The 26,413-nt window shown below is 40.6% G+C and overlaps 1 protein-coding gene across 1 annotated transcript in view; it reads left to right on the top strand.

Annotated features, from left to right (window-relative positions):
- Nucleotides 1-21,324, top strand: part of LOC131394489 (serum paraoxonase/arylesterase 1) — a 30,669-nt gene extending 9,345 nt beyond the window's left edge. The window contains exons 5-9 of the mRNA XM_058525871.1: nt 2,740-2,866; nt 6,062-6,262; nt 7,592-7,673; nt 18,238-18,366; nt 20,945-21,324. Coding sequence (XP_058381854.1) covers nt 2,740-2,866; nt 6,062-6,262; nt 7,592-7,673; nt 18,238-18,366; nt 20,945-21,103 — 698 coding nt within the window. The 3' untranslated portion in view covers nt 21,104-21,324. The remainder of the gene's footprint in view (nt 1-2,739; nt 2,867-6,061; nt 6,263-7,591; nt 7,674-18,237; nt 18,367-20,944) is intronic.
- The last annotated feature ends 5,089 nt before the right edge of the window (nt 21,325-26,413 follow it).

The following is a 26,413-nucleotide window of genomic DNA, read 5'->3' as shown; positions in this document are numbered from 1 at the left end:
TGGTCAGCTTTCTCTCAGCCCCGTCCCCTTCAGTGCCTCCTGTCCACTGGTTCCTCTGTTTTGTCTTCAAACTGCCTCTCCACATTTTAATAACGTATTAACTCTCTTTTGACTTCATCCCATTGCTTCCTTTCTTTTCGCAGCCGTTTCCTTGGTCTCTACATTAATTCTCAACCCCAGTTGCACACAGAAGCACCTAGGGAGTTTCAAAAAGCCTGAAGCCCAGGCCCCCGCCCCAAATCTTGTGACTTAGTCAGACTGAGGGAGGCCTGGGTGGCAGTGCTTGGTGAAAGTTCTCCAAGTGGTAAAAATGTAAGGCGAGGGTGAGAACCACGTCTGTACCTATGGCCGCCTCCTCCTCCTCAGCCCGTCCCTCCTTCAGGCCTTCTTCCAGGCTGTCCCCATTGTGGACGGCTAGAATTGCTGCCTTCAACGCCATCAGCAAGGTCCTCACTAACTAACTCTCCCTCTCTTCCACCTCTCCCTCTCCTCCTCTCCTGCCCGCCTCCCCTCCTTCCCTCGGCTACCCTTCCTTCCTTCCTTCCTCTCCTCCCCCTTCCTTCCCATCTCTCCCCTCCTTCCTTTCTCCACCTCATTTTACACTCTTGACCACTTTCTCCTTCCAGTCGGTCGCTCCTGCCTGATGGTGCAGTACACTTCTCTGTCCTCGTTCTGATCCTACTGCAGGGTTTCTCCCCCTGCTCATCACTGTGTCACTCATTTCGAATTCCCTGAGCATTCTCCAAAGGAGAATTCCCCACAGGACTGACCTTTTGCTTCCTTTTTTTTTTCTCCATTTCAGAAACTTCAACTATGTCACAACTATAACTGCACCTGCTTTCTCGGAGAACACTCCCAAATGTGGAGTATTCTTTTTTGTTTCTTTTTAATCAGCTCTTGAGTTCCATTCCTTCAGCTTATTAGATACTTCTATTTGGGTTCCTCTCCTATAACCACTTTAAACTCAAAATGTCAGAAAATGATTTTCTATCCTTTTATCTTCCTTTCTTTACCTCTACCCCATATGACTTCCCTTCTTTTATACATATATATATGTGTGTGTGTGTATATATATATATAAATTCCCTTTCAGTGTTCTCTCCACCCATGTATCACATTATATTTTCTTTTCAAGATATTTCTAAGTGCAAAGAAATATAATGTTGGGTGTATGTACACTTTTAAAAATAAAAATGGAGTAATATTACATAAATATTACACAAACCTTTCTTTAAATTGCTTTTGCGTTAAACACTACATCATGGACTCCTTTCTATGACAGTGCATTTGGAGCTACTGTGCAATGGCTGCTTAGCATTCAGTTGTGTGGGAGTACCGTAATATAGTTCATCTCTTGATGGATATTCAGTCTGTTCCCACCTTTGTGCTCCTTGCAAACAATGCCAAAATAAACATTCTTGTACATATATCTTTTGTGAATATTTCCTTAAGATAAATTGCTAAAGGTACAATATGCTGCACAAAACACAAATCCAGGTTTTAATCCTCATTTATGTTTGATTTCCAACTCCCTCATTCCTTAACCACTATCAGGGGTTTTTGATACTTCCTGTCAAATGCCTCTCATATTCTGTCCTGCCTTTTCTTGTCAATGCCATCCTCCTGGTCCAGTCCCTTCTCTCCACACGTCTAGATTACTGCTGTAGCCTCAGGTCATGTTACTCCTTGGCTCAAAGTCCCCAGTGAGTAAACCCTGGATCCTTACCCTAAGCCCTAACAAGACTGGCCTTGGCTCCCTACCCCAATGGCTTCAGCCCTCCCACTCTTTCTTGCACTCACTCTCCTGCAACCACAACCTCACTATCAAGTGAATGTGCCAAGGAAACTCCCTGCCTCAGGCCCTTTGCACACTCTCATGTTAGGTTAGACATGTTAGGTCTCTTATTTCATTTAGGTCTTTGCTTTAGTATCGCTTCATCAGAGAGAACTTCTCTGACTCCCATGAAGAAAACATCATTCCTTTCCATCCCTCTATTCCATTTTATTTTCCCTTTGTATCACTTAACATCAACTCAACTAAATTAAACACTTGTTTGTTGAATGGACTAATGAAGAGCCTCTTAGCTGGCTTCTCTGTTCAAATCTCTTCAGTTCAACCTACTAAACTTTGTATTGTTTTCCTTTACACACCAATTTGGTCATGTCAAAGGCTTCCAGAGACTTACTGCTTCTAAAGGCCAAGACTACAATCTAACTTCACTTGCCGTCACACGTTCTTGACCACTTACACTGGCCTCTTTCATGTCCAAAGTCCCAGTGACTCACGGAAGCTCCTTCCCTTTATACTGTCTCTCAGGCGTTCATCTTATGGAATTCATGATCTCACACTGTGTAAATTATAGCTGAGCACACCTTCTCACATTGGTATTTCCCACCTCTTTTATCGCTTTTATCTCAACTCTGCGTCTCCCTGAGACCGTTTGCAATAGAAAATTTAACAAGCTCTTTCAAGTTTTAGTGTCAAGCACTGCTCCTTCTTAAGTTGAGGCGTTTTCCCCCTGGGGAGTTTGGAGTTTTAGAGACTGTCACTCGTTCTTCCGTTAGCCATTTTTCTTTGGAGCAATCGCAAATGTTTCTCTCTACAAAGAGATGAAAATATTCCATCTGCCTGACACTCTAAGTCCTAGTTGCAGGTGGGTTGAAATTGCTTTTTGGAGACAGGACTGACAGCTGAGAGCTCAGTTAATGTTTCAATTTTTGTTTTTAATCTCTTCTCAGATGATACTGTGTACCTGCTGGTGGTGAACCATCCAGATTTGAAGTCCACAGTTGAGTTGTTTAAATTTCAAGAAGAAGAAAAATCACTTTTGCATCTGAAAACCATCAGACACAAACTTCTGCCTAAGTACTGAGATAGATCATGTTTGCGTTTTCCTTGAACACCAGTGGATGGATAATCCACTTTTAGTTTTTCCTGTTGGCCTGTGGGTCAGGGGGATAATGGCTCCTTTCTAACCATCACAAACTCCTCCTAATGTTCTTCTGCAGAAACTTCTGAGGACTCAAGTCCCTCAGAGAAGATCCATCTATTCTCCCCTCATTTCCCCCGCTGGCTAGATGCTGGCTTATGGCTCCTGCCTTCAGAATGTCTGTCTGAACTTTATCAAGAAAAAACTCTACTTTTCTCCAAAACCAGACTTAGTACTTCAAACACAAACCAGTTTCATAGATGAATTCCACATCTTGAGCTTATTTATTTGTTATTTATTTTCATAAGAAATAGAATCTTAGATGTTTCTATTAATTAGAAATTCATCCCTAGAGGACATCTGAAATCTGGTGCCTCTAAGACCTCCCTGTCCTGCCTCTACTGCTGTTTGGTTGCACACAATTTATGAAACAGCAGATCTGTAGTAACGCTCAGCTCCATGCTAGGCCTCTTGATGATATAACATGTGGAGAAAGAAAACACCCAGGGATCCCTGACCCCTGTCAACCCAACACAAAGTCAATTTTCTGGCTTTCCTCAGGATTTGGTTTATGAGGCTAGTGATGGATTTAGGACAATAATCTGACACTATCTTCCCAACAATTTTTATCCTCTAATCATTATGATTTTCTAGAATTCCAACGTCTATTTGAATAATTTACGTACAGCATTCGAACGCCCCAATATTTGTAAATCTAGATTTCTTTTGAACCCTGTGTTATTTACATGCAGGTACCTAGCAAAGCGCCTGGCACGTACGTAGTGTGCGCTCAGAGGGCCCCTTCCTCTCCTTTCCTACCTGGTGGTTTTGAAGATGAGGAACTGAGACTGGAAAGAAATTGAGTTGCTGGGTGAAGGTCAATCAACCCAGTAGTAGCCGAGTAGGAACTCTGGCCCAGGGCTGCTTCTGCATCTTTGGGATGAGTGACTGTTTAGAGAGCCGCTTTTGATGGGAGAGTTTATTCACACATTTATTCCACAAATATATTTTGGAAAGAGAATGAGAATACTGAGTGTCTGGAGAATGTTTCAAATACCAAGATCCAAATGAGGGAAAAGTATGTAGAATGGAGAAGCTGGGCTAGTGATAATAATAGTAATAACAACTACTTAATGAGGTTTGACTGTAGGTTAGGTGCTGCAATAACCAATTTAAACAGATTATTCTATTAACTTTTTACAAATATCCTCTTAATTAGGTTTTATTATTATACCATTTTGGATTAAAAAAAATTTGAGACCTGGAGTAGTTAACTTGCCCCAGATGACACCACCAGTAAATGGTTCAGCTGGGATTTTAATCCTGGTAGCATGAGCCTGGAGCTGATGCTCTGAACTACTATGAAATAGTGAAAACTTATTTTATTTGTGTCATCATTTAATCTTGGAAATCTCAGATATGTCCAGTTTCTCAGGGTTAGAGTATATTTTTCTGAGTCAATTGCAAAAATATTGGTCTTTGGCAATATAGAACCAAACTGAAAATAACCATAGTGCCATAATTAATTAAAATTCTGCTCTCAATGCATACACTAGCCACATATACTTTCTGCTTTGTATTTGATGGTTGTTTATATGATTGTTTATAGCGTCAATATTGGAATTACTAAATCTATTATAATTGAAACATGTTGTTATTGATGATAACACAATGGTCATTTCGGTCATTTACTAGATACCAGGCATGGTGCCAAGGTCTTTGCATTCATTCCTGGAGTGTATTCTCACCCTAACCTTTCAAGGTATAGAGAGGAAACTGAGGCTCAGAGTTTAGTGACATGCTGTGGCCCCACAGACAACAGCAAGCAACGTCAGAATTCAAATGAAGCCCATCAGATTTCAAAGCTATTACTCTAAACTCTTTCTTTCTGCTCCTTTTTTTTGAAAAATAGGCAAATGATTGTAAAGCATACTAAGTGTGAAAATTTACTTTTAAAAAAGATAGAGAGAGAAACACCAGCTTGCAAAGTTATGCCTGGAGCCTGTACAGAGGAATCCTAAATTCCTTGACCTTTTTTCTCACGTGGTAATAGTGGCTCCCACTGACTGCGGGCCTAGTGAGTGGCAGCTCCCTGCAGAGCACGCAACAGACATCACTTCGTTGTCATTCCATTGCAACCCCACAAATTAAGCTTCGGACCTTAGCCTCACACTAATGAGTTGCATGACTGGGGGAAAATCATTTAATCTCTCTTTACAGATGAGAAAACTGAGGCTCTGTGTGCTTATCCAACTCACCCAGGAACCCAGAGCTGCATCAGAGCTGCTGTGCTGGCTGTTATGCCCTCACATGAGAGCTGAGATCATTCTCTCCCGGATGATGGCCCGGGGGAACTTCTGTCACCTCAGTCAGCAAAGAATGACTCACTTATGTTGTACCTGTTAAAGAAGAAAAATAGACTTGTATACCTTAGATTTTCAGTAACATAGAATCAAAATCAGAAAGAAAAAAAGCCATAGCATCCTATTTCTGAGTATTCTCGTCCATGAGCAGTTTACTCAGTTTAGAATCATGAAACTTCAAGGCTGGAAGCGACCTTTAAGCTGAAAGATAGACCAGTCCGTCTCATCCTCCTTTTACAGATAAGGAAACTGAGACCCTGACATGAAATAGCTGACTTTCCCTAAATCACACAGCTCATAGTAGCAGAGCTTTAACTAAGATGCGAGTCTCAAGATTGCCAGTGTTTTTTCCACTGCCTGATGGTAACTTGGACTGTTTAATATGAGCATAAATAAATTTTGCCCTGATAATGATTCCTAGCCTAATTTAACGTCTACTGAATTTAGTATATCTACACACACACATGCAGGCACACACACACACACACACACACACCCCATAGCACTATTTTAAAAAAATAATTAATAGGACTTTTACGTTATATTGCTGTAATAACCTCTTAGGGTTTCTTAGAGTAATTATTGTCTTTGTAGATTGTATAGATGGGGCTGACTTCATATGAATTCTGTGCCATAACAGCTAGAGTGAAGGCTCCATCTCACATCTTAATTTTAGGAATAGACATTAGTGAACACCAGTGCATAACTCTCCAATGTACAATACCCTCATAGACCTGTATATATCACATATGTGTGTTTGCATTGCAGTGTGAATGATATTGTTGCCGTGGGACCTGAACACTTCTATGCCACAAATGATCACTATTTTGTTGACCCCTACTTGAGATCCTGGGAAGTATATTTGGGTTTAGCATGGTCATATGTTGTTTACTATAGTCCGAATGATGTTCAAGTGGTGGCAGACGGATTTGATTTTGCTAATGGAATCAACATTTCACCTGATGGCAAGTATGTGAACTCTAAAATGTCATGCATTTCCCCAGATTCTCATAAGATCTCTTTAGAACATATTCCTTTTCTAAATAATGTGATACATTTTAACATGTTCTCCTAGTAAGAAGAAATTAGGAAAAATGTAAAATGTCTAAATTTTCCACCGGGTAAAATTTATCAAATCAAAATTTTCTATTTTATGTGGGTATATTTATTTAATTTCTTTTTTGGTGAATAAAAGTACATTTCAAGAGGGTGAATAAACGTTTAGTATTACTAAATAATACTTTGATAAACATTTAGTATTACTAAATAGCTTTGCTTTGAGGGAATATTTTTGAGTATATAATGAGATTAGCAGTATTAGGCATATATATATATCTGTAGTGCTAGTTTGTGATAAGATAAAGAGCTTGCACCAAAATGTAAATCAAGGCACACTTCCTTCATCAAGAGTGTGTTACTACAGGGGAAAAATAAGTCAATTTAAGCAGTGTGCTTAGTGATGCGGCTGATTTACGTTACTATCTGCTAGCAGCCCTGAAACAAACAATTCACAGAGCAGCATTGGTCTGGGGACCACACTTCGGGTAGCATTGGTCTATATATAAAATCTGTGTTTCCATCCATCTATACCCTTCCTCATCTTATATCACCAAGGATTTCAGAGGGTTAGTAACATATTTACAGAAAGCAACATGGACAGCTTTCAATTGTTCATATTATCTCCTGATCTTCAAAAATAGCAGATAATCAAGCAGTCATTTCTCTCTTTGTTCTGGGATGCATTGTGCATAGACTGAGCACGGATCTTCAGGATGAGTGTGGTGTTGCTCTGTGTGCAGAGTACTAAATCCACAGCATCAAGACCACACTCAGGGTAGGAGGCGAGGAAGATTTCTCTCAGATCCAGGCCAAGCATCTTGTCTTCTCTCATACTTTCTCTGGCCTAAAACAAGAGGCTGTTTGTCAAAGGGCTTTCCTGCAGCCTGCCTGAGAGAACTCACGGATCCCCTGAAATGCAGAACCTGGGGCTTGCCACTATACTGACAACCAAGAGAAGCACTGGAATGCTTTTGCTCCCAGACATTAAGGGCTGGTGTATGGGCTAAGTTCTGTCCCTGTCGATCAGGGCCAGCTATTTAGAAATAACTTTTCAGAGATTAAAACTCCTTACTACACTGTAAACTCATTGAGTTCTTTCAGAGTTTGGTGTTCTTTGAGATGGGTTCCATTTTCCAGTCTCTAAGCAAAGTTCTTCCCTAGGAAGTTATCACGACTTCGTGGTAACCTTTTGAATCACATTTCTTCAAGCACTCTGATGTGGCTCTTTCTTCTTTGAAGGTATGTCTATGTAGCTGAATTGCTGGCTCATAAGATTCATGTGTATGAAAAGCACGCTAATTGGACTTTAACTCCATTGAAGGTAAGACATATTAACACTATAAGTTTGCAGAGTGATAATTAGATTCTAATTGATTTGTGAAATTAAAAGTGAGGAAAAAAAGATTGTCTAATTGGAGAAGGTGAGAACCAATTTTTCACTCCTTTATTAAGAGTCATCAGCATCGTATGTGTTTGTTGTTCATTTTCGCTCAGGCAGAGTGGGAAGCAGCAGACCACACATCTCACCTATGAAACTCGGATTCTTTCTGCTCTAGTGAATTTTTTTTATTGGTGTCATAATAGTTTATAACATTGTGAGATTCCATTTGTACATTATTATTTGTCAGTCACCATGTAAAGGCGACCCTTCACCCCTCGTGCCCACCTCCTACTCCCTTCCCCCTGGTAACCACCAAACTGTTCTCTCTGTCCGTGTGTTAGTTTATATTCCACATATGCGAGAGGTCATACAATGTTTGTCTTTCTCTGTCTGGCTTATTTCACTTAACCTAATACCCTCCAGGTCCATCCATGTTGCTGCAAATGGGATGATTTTGTCTTTTTATGGCTGAGTAGTATTCCATTGTATATGTATACCACATCTTCTTTATCCAATCATCTGTTGATGGACACTTGGGTTGCTTCCACATCTTGGCTATAGTGAATAATGCTTCAATGAACATAGGGGTGCATAAGCCTCTTTGGATTGTTGATTTCAAGTTCTTTGGATAAATACCCAGAGTTGGGATAGCTGGATCATAAGGTATTTCTATTTTTAATTTTTTGAGGAATCTCCATACTGTTTTCCATAGAGGCTGCACCAGTTTGCAATCCCACCAGCAGTGAATGAGGGCTCCCTTTTCTCCACATCCTCTCCAACATTTGTTATTTTTTGTCTTGGTGATTATAGCCATTCGCACAGGTGTAAGGTGATACCTTAGTGTAGTTTCGATTTGCATTTCCCTGATGATTAGTGATGTTGAACACTTTTCATGTGCCTATTGGCCATCTGTATATCTTCCTTGGAAAAATGTCTGTTCATATCCTCCGCTCATTTTTTGATCGGGTTATTGTTTTTTTGTTGTTCAGATGTGTGAGTTCTTTATTTATTATGGAGATTAACCCCTTGTCAGATATATGGTTTGTAAATATTTTCTCCCAGCTGATGGGTTGTCTTTTCATTTTGATCCTGGTTTCATTTGCCTTGCAGAAGCTCTTTAGTCTGATGAAATCCCACTTGTTTATTTTTTCTTTTGTTTCCCTTGTCCGAGTAGACATGGAATTCGAGAAGATCCCTTTATGACCAATGATGAATAGTGTACTGCCTACATTTTCTTCCAGGAGTTTTATAGTTTCAGGTCTCACCTTCAGCTCTTTGATCCATTTTGAGTTAACTTTTGTGTATGGGGAAAGCAGATGGTCTACTTTCATTCTTTTGCAAGTGGCTGTCCAGTTTTCCCAACACCATTTATTGAAGAGATTTTCCTTTCTCCATTGTATGTTCTTTGCTCTTTTGTTGAAGATTAGCTGTCCATATATGTGTGGTTTTATTTCTGGGGTTTCAATTCTGTTCCATTGATCTATGTGTCTGTTTTTGTACCAGTACCACGCTGTTTTGATTACTATCACTTTGTAGTATGTTTTGAAGTCAGGGATTGCGATGCCTCCAGCTTTCTTCTTTTTTCTCAGTATTGCTTTAGCTATTCAGGGTCTTTTGTTGCCCCATATGAATTTTAGGATTGCTTGTTCTATTACCGTGAAGAACGTCATTGGGATTCTGATTGGGATTGCATTGACTCAGTAGATTGTTTTAGGTAGTATAGACATTTTAACTATGTTTATTCTTCCAATCCATGCGCATGGGATATCTTTCCATTTCTTTATGGCATCATCGATTTCTTGCAATAATGTCTTATAATTTTCATTGTATAGGTTTTTCACCTCCTTGGTTAAATTTATTCCTAGATATTCTATTCTTCTTGTTGCTATTGTAAATGGGATTGTATTCTTGAGTTCTCTTTTTGTTAGTTCATTGTTAGATATAGAAATGCAACGGATTTTTGTAAGTTGATTTTGTACCCTGCAACTTGACTGTAGTTGTTGATTATTTCTAATAGTTTTCTGATGGATTCTTTAGGGTTTTCTATATATAAAGTCATGTCATCTGCAAACAGCGAGAGTTTCACTTCTTCATTGCCTATTTGGATTCCTTTTATTCCTTTTACTTGCCTAATTGCTCTGGCCAGAACTTCCAACACTATGTTGAATAACAGTGGCGAGAGTGGGCACCCTTGTCTTGTTCCTGTTCTCAGAGGGATGACTTTCAGTTTTTCCCCGTTGAGTATGATGTTGGCTGTGTGTTTGTTATACGTGGCCTTTATCATGTTTAGGTACTTTGTTTCTATACCCATTTTATTGAGAGTTTTTATCATAAATGGATGTTTGATCTTGTCAAATGCTTTCTTTGCATCTATTGAGATGATCACGTCGTTTTTATTCCTTGTTTTGTTAATGTGGTGCATCACATTGATTGATTTGCAGATGTTAAACCATCCCTGTGTCCCTGGTATAAATCCCACTTGATTGTGGTGTATGATCTTCCTAATGTATTGCCGTACTCGGTTTGCCAATATTTTGTTGAGGATTTTTACATCTATGTTCATGAGCAATATTAGCTGTAATTTTCCTTCTTTGTATTTTCCTTGTCTGGCTTTGGTATCAGGGTGATGTTGGCCTCATAGAATATGTTAGGAAGTGTTCCATCTTCCTCCGTTTTTTGGAATAGTTTGAGAAGGATAGATATTAGATCTTCTTTGAATGTTTGGTAAAATCCTCCAGAGAAGCCATCTGGTCCTGGACTTTTATTTTTTGGGAGGTTTTTGATTACTGTTTCAATCTCTTGTGATTGGTTTATTTAGGTTTTCCATTTCTTCTTGATTAAATTTTGGGAGGTTTTATGAGTCTAAGGATTTATCCATTTCTTAGGTTGTCCAATTTGTTGGAATATAGTTTTTCATAGTATTCTCTTATAATCCTTTGTATTTCTGTGGTATCCATTGTGATGTCTCCTCTTTCATTTCTAATTTTATTTATTTGAGCCTTCTCTCTTTCTTTCTTGGTGAGTCTGACTAAGGGTTTGTCAATTTTGTTTATCTTCTCAAAGAACCAGCTTTTTGTTTCATTGATCCTTTCTATGGTTTTTTTCAATTTCATTTATTTCTGCTCTAATTTTTATTATTTCCCTCCTTCTGCTGACTTTGGGCTCTGTTTGTTCTTTTTCTAGTTCTGTTAGGTGTAGTTTAAGATTGCTTATTTGGGATTTTTCTTGTTTGTTAAGGTGGGCCTGTATTGCTATGAATTTCCCTCTCAGGACCACTTTTGCTGCATCCCATATGAGGTGGTATGGTGTGTTTTCATTTTCATTTGTCGCCAGATATTCTTTGATTTCTCCTTTAATTTCTTCAATGATCCATTGGTTGTTCAGTAGCATGTTGTTTAGTCTCCACATCTTTGTCACTTTCCCAGCTTTTTTCTTGTAATTGATTTCTAGTTTCGTAGCATTATGGCCGGAAAAGATGCTTGTTATGATTTCCATTTTAAATTTATAGAGGTTCGCCTTGTTTCCCAACATATGATCTATCCTTGAGAATGTTCCATGTGCGCTTGAGAAGAATGTGTAATCTGTTCTTTTTGGATGGAGTGCTCTATATATATCTATTAAATCCATCTCATCTAGTTTTTCATTTAAGTCCACTATTTCCTTATTGACTTTCTCTCTGGATGGTCTATCCATTGATGTAAGTGGGGTGTTAAGGTCCCCTAATATTATTGTGGTGTTGTTGATATCTCCTTTTAGGTTTGTTAATAGTTGCTTCACGTACTTTGGTGCTCCTGTCTTGGGTGCATATATATTTATAAGTATTATGTCTTCTTGGTGGAGTGTCCCTTTTCTCATTATATATTGCCCCTCTTTGTCTCTCATTGCCTTTTTTATCTTGAAGTCTACTTTGTCTGATATAAGTACGGCAACACGTGCTTTCTTTTGTTTGCCAGTAGCTTGGAGTATCATCTTCCATCCGTTCACTCTGAGCTTGTGTTTGTCTTTAGAGCTGAGATGTGTTTCCTGGAGGCAACAAATTGTTGGGTCTTGTTTTTTAATCCATCCAACCACTCTGTGTCTTTTGATTACGAATTCAATCCATTTACATTTAGAGTGATTATTGATATATGAGGGCTTAATGCTGCCATTTCATCTCTTGTTTTTCAGTTGTTATGTATTTCCCTTCTTTCTCTTCCCATGTATTTTGGACTGCTAATTCAGTTTGGTGGCTCTCTATGATGGTTTTCTCAGTTTTCTCTTTATTTATCACTTGTGTCTTTGTTCTGATTTTTTGTTGAGTGGTTACTGTGTGGTTTGTATAAAAGATCTCATAGAAGAGATAGTCCACTCCCTGATAGCCTCTTGTTCCCTTAGTCTAAGCAGGTTTCGTTCCTTTCCTCTTCCCCTTCTAAGTTGTTGTTGTCACAACTTATTGCATTGTGTTTTGTGAATTTTGGTTAAAATGAAGTGATAATATTTATTTTTGATGTTTTCTTTTCTTTAATATTTAGAGTTATAATCAAGTGTTTGCTAATCTGTTCTGATAGAGAGTTGCAATTTCTGATTTTGTCTGCCTGTTTATCTGCTTGTTCAAGGCTTTGTAAACCCTTTCTTTTTCTTTTTCAGGTATGAGGGCTTTCTTGATCAAATCTTGTAGGGGGTGTGGTCTTGTGCCAATGAACTCCCTCAGCTTTTGTTTATCTGGGAAAATTTTTATTTCTCCATCATATCTGAAGGATATTTTCATGAGATATAGTATTCTTGGCTGAAAGTTTTTTCTTTCAAAATTTTGAATTTATCATTCCACTCTCTCCTAGCCTGTAAGGTTTCTGCTGAAAAATCCACTGAAAGCCTGATAGGGCTTCCTTTATAGGTTATTCTCTTCTGCCTTGCTGCCCTTAATATTTTTTCTTTATCATTCACTTTTGCCAGCTTTACTAATATATGCCTTGGAGAAGGTCTTTTTACATTGATGTAATTAGGAGTCCTGTTGGCGTCTTTTACATGTAATCCAGCTCCGTCTCCAGGTGTGGGAAGTTCTCAGTTATTATTTCTTTGAACAAGCTCTCTGCTCCTTTTTCCCTCTCTTGTCCCTCTGGAATACCTGTAAGCCTTATGTTGCATTTCCTAATTGAGTCAGATATTTCTTGGAGAATTTCTTCATTTCTTTTTAGTCTAAGTTCTCTCTCCTCCTCCATCTGAAGCATTTCTGTGTTCCTATCCTCCAGATTGCTAATTCTATCCTCCGTATTATCAGCCCAGTTGTTTAAGGACTCCAGTTTTTTCTTTATCTCATTCATTGTGTTTTTCATCTCTAACAATTCTGTTTGGTTTTTCTTTATAGTTTTGATCTCTTTTGTGAAGAATTCCCTGTGTTCAGTAATTTGGTTCCTGATTTGGTTGAACTGTCTTTCAGAATTCTCTTGTAGCTCATTGAGTTTTCTTATGATGGCTGTCTTGAATTTTTTGTCCTTTAGATCATAGATTTCCATGCCTTCAGGATTGGTTTCTGAGTGTTTGTCTTTTTGCTTTTGGTCTGAAGTATTAATAAATTTCTTTATACCATTTGATGGAGTGGATTTGTGCCGGCGCATAGTGATAGTTGCTGGATGCAGGTTCCACCTGCTGCCACTTGGTGGGGGGCGGGGGGTCAGGAGCTGTGTAATCTGAGCCCACTGCTGTGATCCCTGTCAACTGTGCCTGTCCAAGCCTGGGTCACTCCTTGGGATCACAGTGGCCCTGTGGGGTCTCCCACCGAATGGGAAAGTAGTCACGTGGAGGGCTCAGGGATACTGCTGCCTGCTCTCACAGACCCCAGGGATTGTGCTCCCTGCTTCCGGGCCACAGAGGTACTATGGGTGTTCATGGCAGCCGAGAGCTTGTTTACCAGGACTGGGATCTCAGCCACCCTCTGCTCCTAGGTCACACAAGCCGTTGTGCTTGGTGGGCAGGACTTCCCTTCTGGGACCAAGCCAGCCACTCCCTGAGACTGGGTGGGATTCTGGATTCTCCCACCAGATGAGAGAGTGATCATGCAAGGGCTGGGAGCCACTGCCACTTGCTCTCACAGTCCCGCTGAGACACGCTTCCCCACTTTGGGGCTGCAGCAGTACTATGTGTTTTCACCGCAGCAGGGAGCTTGATCACCTGAGTGGCAGCTCAGCTACCCTTTGCTCCTAGGTGCACTGGCCTTTGTGCTTGGCAAGCGGATCTTCCCCCTCTGGGTCCAAGCCTGTGCCGCTCTCTGTGGGCTGCGTGGCCCTGAGGGCTCCCCTACTAGACGGGTAAGTGATCATACGGGGGGCTCAGGGCCACGGTTACCTGTTACCACAGTCATGCTGAGGCACGCTCTCACCCCTCATGGCAGTGCTATGATTGCTCCAGCCGGAAAAGTAGTCCCATACATGCGCTGGGCTGCCTGGGGTCCAGATGGTGTTCACCTATGTCCACCATCTCTTCCCTCGGAGGGGTGGTAATCCATCTACCTTCAGATACACAGCTGCTCCAGTCTCTCAGGCATCCTGGTGTGCTCTGTGGGTATTCTCTGCTGATCGATGAATGTCCTTTTAGTTGTAATTCGAAGAGGGAGAGACACAAGGAACAGCTCACTCCGCCATGTTGCTAACGTCACTGCTCTAGTGACTTTTAAGCTTAGCATTATGTTCCTACGTCTGTCCATCCTCCCTTCCTCCTTCCCTCCCTCCCTCTCTCCCTCCCTTCCGCACCTTTCTCCCTCCCTTTCTTTTTTTCCTCCATGTTGATGGAACATGGAAATAGCCTCAACTTGTGTTTAACAAGGCAGTGCTCTCCACAATATTTATAAAGCCCAAGTACTCACAATGGCCGCTGTGTGTGTGGTAGCCCATCCCTTTGTGCCTTTATTTCCAGCCCTTGCCCCCTGCTGAGCCTCTTTTGTGTGTGTGTGTTCCTGGAGCTCCCCAGGCCTGGCCCTGCCTCAGGGTGGGGCACTTGTTCCCTCTGCTGGGTCATCTTCCTCCACATCTCCTCTTCCTCCACATCTTCATGGCTCTCCTTCATATGCTTCCAGATTTTACTAAAATGTCACTTCAAGGAGACCTTCCCTGGCTATCTACTCTAACTTGCAACTCTGCCCCCTCCACACACACAAACACACACATACACACACACACACATTTCCTATCTCCTTTATGGCTTTATTTTCCCTTCAGCATTCATTACTAACATACTGTACATTTTATATATCCTCTCTATGCTCTGCCTCTCCCACTAGACTGTGGACCCCACAAGGACAGGTTTTTTTCCATTTGTTCCTGGAAGAGTTCCTAACACCTAGTAGGCACTCAGCAATTACTTGTTAAATTAATATGATGGGGCCAGGTATGCTGCAGGGTTGCATCTTCTACCCCCACCAATTCTGATCCGGTCTGAAAGTTTGGGTCAAAAGAGGTAAAAACACAAAGTCGAGGAAAGAGAAAGTAAGAGCAAAGTGGAGCATTATGAAAGTAGCCCCCTGCCCCTGACAAACAGCAAGACATTGCATTTCTGCCATTACTGCCCACAGCGTGAAGCACGGTCACCAGGCACTGTGTGACTGTGCCTGTCAGCACATCCAAGGTCCTGTCATGGGGGCTTCACTCAGAGAAAATTAGCTTGAAGCAACATCAAATGTAACATCACGTTTGCCATTAAAAATCATTGGCAGGGCTAGTTTGGTACTACCTGAAGTAAAATTGATTTTCACACACTCATACTGGTTGAGGGAATAAAAACAAACTGTGGTTGTAACAATAGGGACTTCTGTAAATTGAAAGTTAAAGACTTTTATAAGAATAGAACCCAGGGCCGGCCCCGTGGCTTAGCAGTTAAGCGCACGCGCTCCGCTACTGGCGGCCCAGGCTTCAGATCCCGGGCGCGCACCAACGCACCGCTTCTCCGGCCATGCTGAGGCCGAGTCCCACATACAGTAACTAGAAGTATGTGCAACTGTGACATACAACTATCCACTGGGGCTTTGGGGAAAAAAATGAGGAGGATTGGCAATAGATGTTAGCTCAGAGCTGGTCTTCCTCAGGAAAAAGAGGAGGATTAGCACGGATGTTAACTCAGGGCTGATATTCCTCACACAAAAAATAAAAAATAAAAAAAATAAAAGGGTGAATTAAAAAAAAAAAAAAAAGAATAGAACCCAATCCAATATACTTTCAGCACAGAATGATGAAGATGCTGCTCCAGCCAAGGCAAGATTGAGGGCAGGGCTTGTTTCAGGTTTGGCTCCCATTTGGGCAACAAATCATGCCCATCTCGTGACATAGCAGGTCAGTGGAGACTACAGCCGCGACTGTAATGTTATTCTTTCTTTTGAAGGATCATGTTATTAAGTCCAGTTAATTAATACCCGGAGTGCCAAGAAATTTGATAAACTAGCTGCGACTGATCTTAGAACTTGCGATGAGATGCGGATGGGTTTATGTCCTGTCAAAGTGTAGTATATACATACAACGGAATACTATTCAGCCTTAAAATGGAATGAAATACTAATACATGTTACAAAGAGAGGGAACTTTGAGGACATTATGCTATGTGAAATAAGCTAGACACGAAAGGACAAATATTGTATAATTCCACTTAGATGAGGTACCTAGAATAGGCAAATTCCTAGACAGTGAACTAGAGGTTACCAGCGGTTGGGGGAGGGAGGAATGGGGAGCTATTGGGTACAGAGCTTCTGTCTGGGATGACAGAAATTTCTGGAAATGAATAGTGGTGATGGTGACACAACATTGTGAATGTACTTAATGTCACTGAATTGTACACTTAAATATGGTTAAAATAACAAATTTCATGTTATGTGTATTTTACCACAATAAAAATAATTCTTTGCTCCAAAAAAAAGAGGTTTCAAGACACTCAAGTGTTAGTCTAACTTCAATGAGTTCCAGTTCTCCAAAAATTGGGATACTTGTTAACAGAGGATACAATTTTTCTCAGAGAATAATTGATTACAGTTCTTTAACCAAGGAATGTCCAGTTTTCCCCTTGGCTTGTGGAAGCATGAGATGTGGTCCGCATGTGCGTTGTGGTGAGTCAGTATTGCTAGGAATTATGGGTTTGCAAGGCAAGAGGGAAATGCCCGTCCAGCATGGGCTCCCTGCTGGACTCCAGCTCTTCCTTGGCAGGAGCCAGGTCTGCAGCTGACCCCGCACTCTGCAGGTGCCAGCTTCTTGCAGAGCACTTGGTAGGAGCTCAGTATTTGTGTGTGGAACGAATGAGATACCAGGCTTCTCTGTCCTTCTCCCACTCTCACCCCCGACTCTCATCTCTGCAGGCTTTTGTCTGCTTTGGAATTCACCAATTGGCTATCACCTCTTGCAAAGATAATAGCAGAGCCCTGAGACAAACGTTTTCCTCATCTCGAGAAGTTAATGTATGAGCCAAGGATGTCGGACACTGCGATAGATGGGGGTGTGAGGATGGAGAAGGCCTGGAGCTGATTTTGGCCAGAGGATGTTTGCTCAGCTGCCTCCTTTGGCCAACCTTGCCTGTGTCCAGGGTAAGAATGAGTGATGGCTCTGCATGACGGCAAAAAGGAAGCTCTGCCACAATGCTCGAGCCCTCTAGTCCCTTCACAGACACGTGGGGATAGCTCTCATTTTGAGTAGGACGCACAGGGCAGCGTTGGCGCACTGCAGCTGCCTGTGCGTGCTCTGGCCTTTGCAACGAGCCACCTCCAGTTATTATAGGGTCTCTGGATGCTGGGTATGCTGGCCTCTGTTTGAGGTACACGGTAGATATTGTTTCTCCAACTGAGAGTTAGCGGTAGACAAATAGATGCGATTTCTCCCCGATAGAAGGCAGCCAAGGTGATGAATGGTGGAATTAAGAATCATTGGTATTATTTATGATCCTGGAACAAAGCCTCGACAGCAATCTGTGCAGTCATCTCATGCTTGCAACTTATGTTTAGAAAATACGCAGCAGAAGAACAGGGAGCTGAATAACCTCAGGAAACCAAAGAAGAAACTGTTCCTCAACTTCAAGGCAAAAATCAGGCCCCAGGTGATCATTTCTCCTTTGGCTGCACAGCCTATGATTAGCCACTAGAGAAGAGCCTACGTTTCATCGATGCTCTCATCACAAGTGAATCTACACGTCCTGGTTGCTTTCTGAATGCCTATAAAAATATCATCTGCACATGCCATTTTAGAAGGAACTGTTTTATGCTGCACTCAAAACTTGTTTTTCCTTCAGTTTTAGGTTCACGCACAGATGTTAGTCCAATTGATTTCATCTAACTTTTTACAGTTTTTCTGGCTTTCTATACCTTCCCCTCCCTCATCTGTCCTAGAAACTGATAAAATACTAGCATAGATGGAAAGCTAGAGGAATTCCCTGAGTGCTATTGAAATGGGACAGAATTGTGGTGACCAAGGACAAGACGGTCGTTTGCCCTGATGTTGCTCCATCACCTCTCAAATTTTTTCACTTTCTGTCCTTCCTTCTCTCCTTGGTTTTAATCTGGAAGTCCCTGGACTTGAACACACTCGTGGATAACATATCTGTGGACCCTGTGACAGGGGACCTTTGGATTGGATGCCATCCCAATGGCATGAAAATCTTCTTCTATGACTCGGCGAATCCTCCTGCATCAGAGGTTGGTTTGAAAAATGAATCAGATCAGTTACCTTATTCCCAGCTGTTTTTCAGTTGAAAACATAAATCTCAATTATATGTGCAATTGAAAGGGGGGAGATGGACAGATGATCCGAATGATCAGATATCAAAAGGAATTTGCTTTGGGAGGCCTTGTAGTCAGAGTGTAGGCAGGACACAGGTGGTAAACTGGGTAGTTTGAGGGGATTTAATAAGGGCCCTATATACAAAGCTGTGGACAGAGCGGGAAGAAACCAAGAGGGGATAATGCAGTACCCCAGGGATGGCAAGGGGGACAGGAAATGGCTCCAGAAGCCAGACAAGAAGAGAGCTCTGTGTGGAGAGGGTCCTCTGAGAGGAACCTGGCATCTGCTTGAGGGATACAGCCAGCCACCAGTGACTCCACCTGGAGGAAATACCCCACCTCCCTCTCAGTGCTCCCATCCCCCCGCTGCTGCTGCTCCTTGATGGACCCTAACTGGGAGCTGGAGGGCAAAGGAGCCCTGAAAGTCGGCCTCTGTACCAGTGTGAGCAGAGTGGAGATGGGCCTGGAGGGCTGGGTTAGGATAGCCAGCACTCGACTGGGCTCCATATCTTTATCAATAGGGGGTTTCTCCAACTTGGGAATTCGTAATAGTTTAAAAAATAGAATGGCTCACACTGTTATGGTCTAATCACTTGTTTGCTACCTGCCTTCCTATTCAACTCCCTCTTCCTGTGTGTCAGTATATGCACACGTTAATGCCATGGACCAATCCAAAGCACAAATGGCCATCCTCTCTAAACCTTCCCCGAAGAATGGGAAGATAAATCACTTGCAGGAATTATTTGGCTTAAAGAACCTTTTCTTCCACGTTAGTTATAGTACCCAAAGACCCTATTTGCGTCCATGGTCTTTCTTCAGTGGACTATTTTGGCAGTGCAAACAAGAATTTGAAACTCACTTTGCCATAGGCATTTGAATGTTTACTATGACTTATCTGGGTTTTCTTTGAGTTTTCAGTATGTACTAATTATACTTGTTATTTACATCAAATACACAATTTGGACCTAGTTTACTGCTGTCTATTTTTTTTAAAGCTTCAAGGGTCAGTATCATTCCCCACCTCCACCAGAAAAAACATTATTTTTTACTGAAGTCTGTGTCTCTTAGATAAAACTAAAATGTGCATTTGCAGTTACATTATGGCCCTTCATACCCTTTCTCTCTAGGTTTTCAGGATAGTCGTGATTATGTTTAATGGCAAGCCTTTGTGCCTTTGCTAGTTTTTAGCTATTAGGATTGCTGTATGGTATGTTTAATAGAATTGAAGAAATGTATGCTATGGTGTGTTCACTGTTCAGCACAGAAAAATGTTAGATTCTAATTTGTTCTTGCTTGTTAGCTCATTTGGTGAACTTGGGTCGTTTGCTATAGCATAGACTTGGTTTGCTGTTCTGGAAAAAATACTCTTTTCTAATGATTGATCTGGGAAGGAATAGCAAAAAGTAATAACAACCCATTATCCAATGCACTGCCCCATAGTAGAGTGATTGACTTTATTAGAGGAAGGCTTACTTAAGCTAAGGTGCACCATCAACTATTTCCCAGTAACTGACTCCTACTTGTTATTGCTACAGCAATTTCCTAACACATCTGTCTTTGGTGCCAGCTGTTTTAAAGAGGTCTTTTTAAATGTTCCCACTGACCCTTTAATATCCAGGCACTGGCCTTCCTAGTCTGCCATATTTGATGTTTTTGTATGTAGGTATCCTTTCTTCAGGTCATTGTATTTTATCCTAAAGGCTTAAGACTAATAGGAAGTTAGACTTAAAAGGGAACTTAGAGTTAATTCAGTCCCACTCATCTCATTCTACAGATGAGAAACGAATGGTAGGGGGAAGATCCTAAACATGACCCTGGGCTCCTGCCTTACAGTGTGCTCTTTATAGTAGGATGAATCATATAAAATTGCCATTTCATCAGCAAAAATGGTCAAATATCAGCTATTACTACAGTCACCTTAACATATTACTACACTGTTGCTAATGATACAATCATATTCCTGTTCAACTAAATGAAGGAAACTGAACTTATAAAATATTTTACTCTTAGAGTTGGGACCTTAAATTCAGAGTAATAGATGAATGTGGTGTAGAGATATGTTCTTTATTGGGCAATACTCTTTTTTTGCCAGCATTTAAAAACCAAGAATGAAGTGTAAACATCCAAATTCCTAGCTTATCTGAAAATACACAAAACTGGCCTGAATTCCAGCATGGCAATAATTTGACTATTACTAACAACCCCTCTCCCCATTTACCATAGTCCCTTCTACTCCCTAATGTCTCACAGGCAGGCTGTGCTACTCACTTATACTTCTTGCCTTGCCTCTATAGGCCTATGTGTCTCTACCTCTGTTAAAAATCACCTGATCAAACCTGTCATTTTGCCAATGAGGAAATAGGTGTCTTAGAGAGTAATTCTGGAGCAAAATAGGATTTACCTAAAGGCTTCTTATGGAGAAATGACCCCATGCTTAAAATTATGTCTTGAATGACTCTTAAAAAAATATTAATCTAATATTATTTTTTGATAGGTGCTCCTAATCCAGAATATTGTATCAGAACAACCCAAAGTCACAGTGGTTTATGCAGAAAATGGTACAGTGTTGCAAGGAAGTGCAGCTGCCTCTGTGTACAAGGGGAAACTGCTGATTGGCACTGTGTTCCACAAAGCTCTGTACTGTGAGCTCTAACAGGTCAATTTGCACCCCTGCCACAGAAGCTGTAAGCCCGTCATTTCAACTGCTTGCTACATCTAAGGGGCCGTGGGGATCTCATCTGAACCTGAACGTCGACCCTAAATTTGGACATCATGAGGGATGAAAGTGCTGATTAACTGGGAACAGATAATGATGCATAAGGCTTTTCTGAGAGTACAATATCAAATCAATCTTGGAATACTTTAAAATATCACTTACCAACAAAAATCCTTTTCAATAAAATGGCGAAAATTGTCACGTCAGTTGTCAAGTCTTAAATAATTTAATTGTATGTGACCCCAAAAGTACTTTCCCTAAACCGTGTGTTCCCCGAGAGCACATGAGCTTATCGCTGCCTTGCCGGGTCTTGTTCAGACAACAGGAGAGCAGGATGACCTCAGTGTCATCAGAACTCCAGTTCTCACTCAGGGGCTCAGTTCACATGCCAGAAAACCAGATGTGCGCTAAAACGTTACCCCTCAACTCCAGACGTGGCTGCCTAGCACAGCCGGTGGGCCCAGGAGCACAGTCATCTCCCTCACATTTCCCCTTCTACGTATGACTCTTCAGTAAATATAAACCTGAATTATCCCGACTTTCCTTTGACTCTTGCTTATTCAATTCTGTTCTAGCAATGGCACGTAGGAAAATCTTAAAATTCTTGGGAGTGTTGTCACATCTGAAAATTCTGAGTGTCTATTAGCTCAGCACAAATTTACATTCTAGCTTCTTTGACCCAGTGAAAGGAGGTTTGTTCACGTTGATGACTGGATACAGAGTGAAGCCCATAACTGATTCAGGGAGAGCTAAGCGCCCCCAAAGCCAATATTGCTGTTGAGATGGTGGTTGTTTTTTTCTCTTCTCACTTCCTGTGGAGGCTAGAGGAAAACAATAGACAGGAAAACAAACAAAAAATAGGAGAGATCAACAACCTGTGGCTGTCTTCTGAGGGACGTGACTAGGAAGAAAAGAAGGCTTTGTCTTTTCTCATAAAAGCTGGTATGGGAAGGTTACCTATCTTCACGTATTTGACTGTCCCCTTGGAAGATATGGCTTCCAGGCTGGCTTATTCTTTGGGATGCTAAGGCTGTCACGCTAGAAACAAAGTTTTTCTAAGGCACTTGCCATGATGAGGTCTGGCATTTGGGGAAAAATGTTTTGCTGAAAAATTGAGAATTGCCAACAGTGTAAGACCACCAGCTTAAATAAACAGGAACATTTTATTTGGATCGAAAAACACTCTCCCAGGGCTGGCCCCGTGGCTTGGCGGTTAAGTTCCGCACGCTCCACTGCTGGCGGCCCAGGTTCGGATCCCGGGCGCGCACCGACATACCGCTTCTCTGGCCATGCTGAGGCCGCGTCCCACATACAGCAACTAGAAGGCTGTGCAACTACGACATACAACTATCTACTGGGGCTTTGGGGGAAAAATAAATAAATAAAATTAAAAAAAAAAAAGGAAAACACTTTCCTCACATCAGGATTACAGTTATTTGTGTCACGATTTCAGTGAGCATAATATCATGTAACCTATGAGTGCTTAATTATTCAGGGAAGCTGTTCACAGCCCGTGAAGCTGGATTCTCTGAAATATTGTTTCGAAACTATCAATGGCTATAGTGGTTAGGTTGAAAAAGCCCACATATTTCCTTTAAAAAGAATCGCTTGGTATCATCCATAAAATGACCACCCTCTGTTCTCTCTTGTTCTTGACAGAAGAAGCAAATTCTTCCAAAAGAAGAAAGCTATTCAGTTGACATAGCTTACTCTCAAGACCATTCAAAAAGGGACACACGCTTCCACTTGGTTAGGAATTTCATAACACACTCCGGGGAAGAGAAAAACAGCTTCATTCATTATTCTGCGATGCTCACGTCTAAATTTTTGCCTTGCCAAACGTTTAGTCACACATAAATTATCGTTTGTGTGTGTGTGTGAGAAAGAGAGAAATTAATACCCCTCATTTGTTATATCAAGTCTTCTGAACATTTAAGGTTTTAGAAATAAAATTGTTGAGAGGAACCCCACACTCTGGGATGGCCTGACTCAGCTTGCCCAGCACTGTGTGACGCCAACCGCTTAATGGGTTTATCACAGACCTTTTCCTAGCTGATAGGTATCAGACACTGTGATGGTGAAGCTGCAACGGGAACAGAAAGGTGAGTGAGGGAGCTTCTAGTGGAAGCTTGGATCTTTCAACTTTATGCCCAGTTCCATCATTGTGCTCTCAAATGTAATTCTAGCTGCCAATTTACACTTTACCAGGGCTAAACCTTATTTTTAGTTTCATTTATATGAAAAATGTGCACTCTGCTTTTGATTGATAGATATATTTTGACAGTTAATACAGGTTCACGTAGTCAAGGCTTGTTTTAGTTGAAGGTGAAAATGGAAGAGGAAAAATATTACTCTGACAGATCTTAATATTTCTCTTTTTATTGCATTCGTTGTCTAACAACAATAATACTCATTGGCAAGAAATTTATTTACACTAACAAATTAAATTTCATCACAGGTATTTTTATATCAGTCATAAAACAAAGACCACTGTGCAAGTTTGCTTTGAATGCCTCTGAAAACCAGAGTAAGAAATGTCATTGGAAAAAGAATGATCTAGGGAAATACGTACTAACCAAGCACAAGAGAACAATTCAGACGCAGCACTGTTGTCTGTTCCATGCAAGTGATCAGACACCAAAATGTACAAATTAAAAATTTCAGATAACATGCTATCCATACTTATTGGACTTAAAATTATTTTTCAAACAACTCTTTTCCTTTACTGATATATAAAGAAAGATTAAAATAAATCAACTTCTTACAACAGAGCAGAATTCATTCTCTTTTTTTCTTTTTTCAGCTGTTCAGTTTTGTTAGTGATATGTAGCAGGTATACTAGTAGTTCGATTGCAACACCATTAAAAAATACAAAAGCAGTAGTGATGACCATAAATAATATTAAGGAAAGCATATACATATATATTTAAGGGGTTTCACTAAGCACGAACTAAATCTGATGTTGTTGGGAGGTGTTATCTAGCTGGAGTGCCTCTTAATTCCCAGTTTTTAAGGTAATTTAATTATTTTTGGCCAATTGTTCTTTCATGGATGAAAGATTAAATCCTTAACAGAAAACCTGGGTGTGTGAATAAAAGAGCTGAAAGCAAGAGAAGTGTACACCTTCCAACAATATATTCAGGCTCACATCCACTTGCATTATATTTGGCAACGACCTAACCATGCCATCACTCCACACAAGAAGCAAATAAATGGTCATGTGATGGCAGCGCTGCCATCAGAGAGCCAGGAGTTAGTGACTTAAACATCACAGCTACCAAATATATCAGTTCAGAGTATGAGCGAATGCACAAGAATACACAGTGCAATTTTTAGCCAAGGAAACTGCAGTCTGCCCAAAGCTCCATAAACTTCTGAGTTTCAACTCAGCAATGTGCAATCTTTTCGTTTTTGTTTATTGCGGTAACATTGGTTTATAACAGTGTATAAATTTCAGGTGTACATCATTATACTTCTATTTCTGCATGGATTACATCATGTTCTCATGTTCACCATCCAAAAACTAATTACAATCCATCACCACACACATGTGCCGAATTATCCCTTTTGCCCTTCTCCCTCCCCCATTCCCCTCTGGTAACCACCAATCCAATCTCTGTCTCTATGTGTTTGTTTGTTGTTGTTATTATCTACTACTTAATGAAGGAGATCATACGGTATTTGGCCTTCTCCCTCTGACTTATTTCACTTTGCATAATACCCTCAATGTTCATCCATGTTGTCACAAATGGCTGGATTTCATCATTTCTAATGGCTGAGTAGTATTCCATTGTGTATATATACCACATCTTCTTTATCCTTTCATCCCTTGATGGGCACTTAGGTTGCTTCCAAGGTCTTGGCTATTGTCAATAACACTGCAATGAACACAGGGGTGCGTGTATCTTTACACATTGGTGTTTTCACGTTCTTTGGATAAATACCCAGCTGTGGAATAGCTGGATCGTATGGTAGTTCTAACCTGAATTTTTTGAGGAATCTCCATACTGTTTTCCATAGTGGCTGCACCAGTTTGCACCCCCACCAGCAGTGTATGAGAGTTCCCTTCTCTCCACATGCTCTCCAACACTGGTTGTTTCCTGTCTTGTTATTTAGCCATTCTGACGGGCATGAGGACATATCTCATTGTAGTTTTGATTTGCATTTCCCTGATAGTTAATGATGTTGAACATCTTTTCATGTGCCTGTTGGCCATCTGTATATCTTCTTTCGAGAAATGCCTTTCAGGTCTTTTGCCCATTTTTTAATTTGGTTGTTAGTTTTTTTGTTGTTGAGATGCACGTGTTCTTTATATATTTTGGAGATTAACCCCTTATCAGATGTATGGTTTGCAAATATCTTCTCCCAATTGTTAGGTTGTCTTTTCGTTTTGTTGATGGTTTCCTTTGCTGTGCAGAAGCTTTTTAGTTTGACGTCGTCCCATTTGTTTATTTTTTCTATTGTTTCTCTTGCCAGGCCAGACATGGTGCTTGAAAATATGTTGCTAAGATCGACGTTAAAGAGCATACTGCCTATGTATTTTTCTAGAAGTTTCAGGGTTTCAGGTCTTACATTCAAGTCTTGAATCCATTTTGAGTTAATTTTTGTGTATGGTGTAACGTAATGGTCTACTCTCATTTTTTTGCATGTGGCTGTCCAGTTTTCCCAACACCATTTGTTGAAGAGACTTTCCTTTCTCCATTGTATGTTCTTGGCTCCTTTGTCAAAGATTAGCTGTCCATAGATGTGTGGGTTTATTTCTGGGGTCTATTCTGTTCCATTGATCTGTGTGTCTGTTTTTGTGCCCATATCATGCTGTTTTGGTTACTATAGCTTTGTAGTATATTTTGAAATCAGGGAGTGTGATAACTCCAGCTTTGTTCTTTTTTCTCAGGATTCCTTTAGCTATTCGGGGTCTTTTGATGTTCTATATATATTTTAGGATTCTTTGTTCTATTTCTGTGAAAAATGTTGTTGGAACTTTGATAGGGATTCCATTGAATCTATAGATGGCTTTAGGAAGTATGGACATCTTAACTATGTTAATTCTTCCAATCCAAGAGCATGGAATATCTTTCCATTTCTTTGTGTCTTCTTCAATTTCTTTCAGCAATGTTTTATAGTTTTCAGTGTATAGATCTTTCACCTCTTTGGTTAAGTTTATTCCCAGGTATTTTATTCTTTTTGTTGCAATTGTAAATGGGATTGTAGTCTTAATTTCTCTTTCTGCTACTTCGTTGTTAGTGT

This window comes from Diceros bicornis, chromosome 3 (genome assembly GCF_020826845.1).
Source record: "Diceros bicornis minor isolate mBicDic1 chromosome 3, mDicBic1.mat.cur, whole genome shotgun sequence".
In the NCBI taxonomy this organism is placed as follows: domain Eukaryota; kingdom Metazoa; phylum Chordata; class Mammalia; order Perissodactyla; family Rhinocerotidae; genus Diceros; species Diceros bicornis.
The sequence above is the reverse complement of the archived record's forward strand: the minus strand, read 5'-3'. Positions and strand labels throughout refer to the sequence as shown.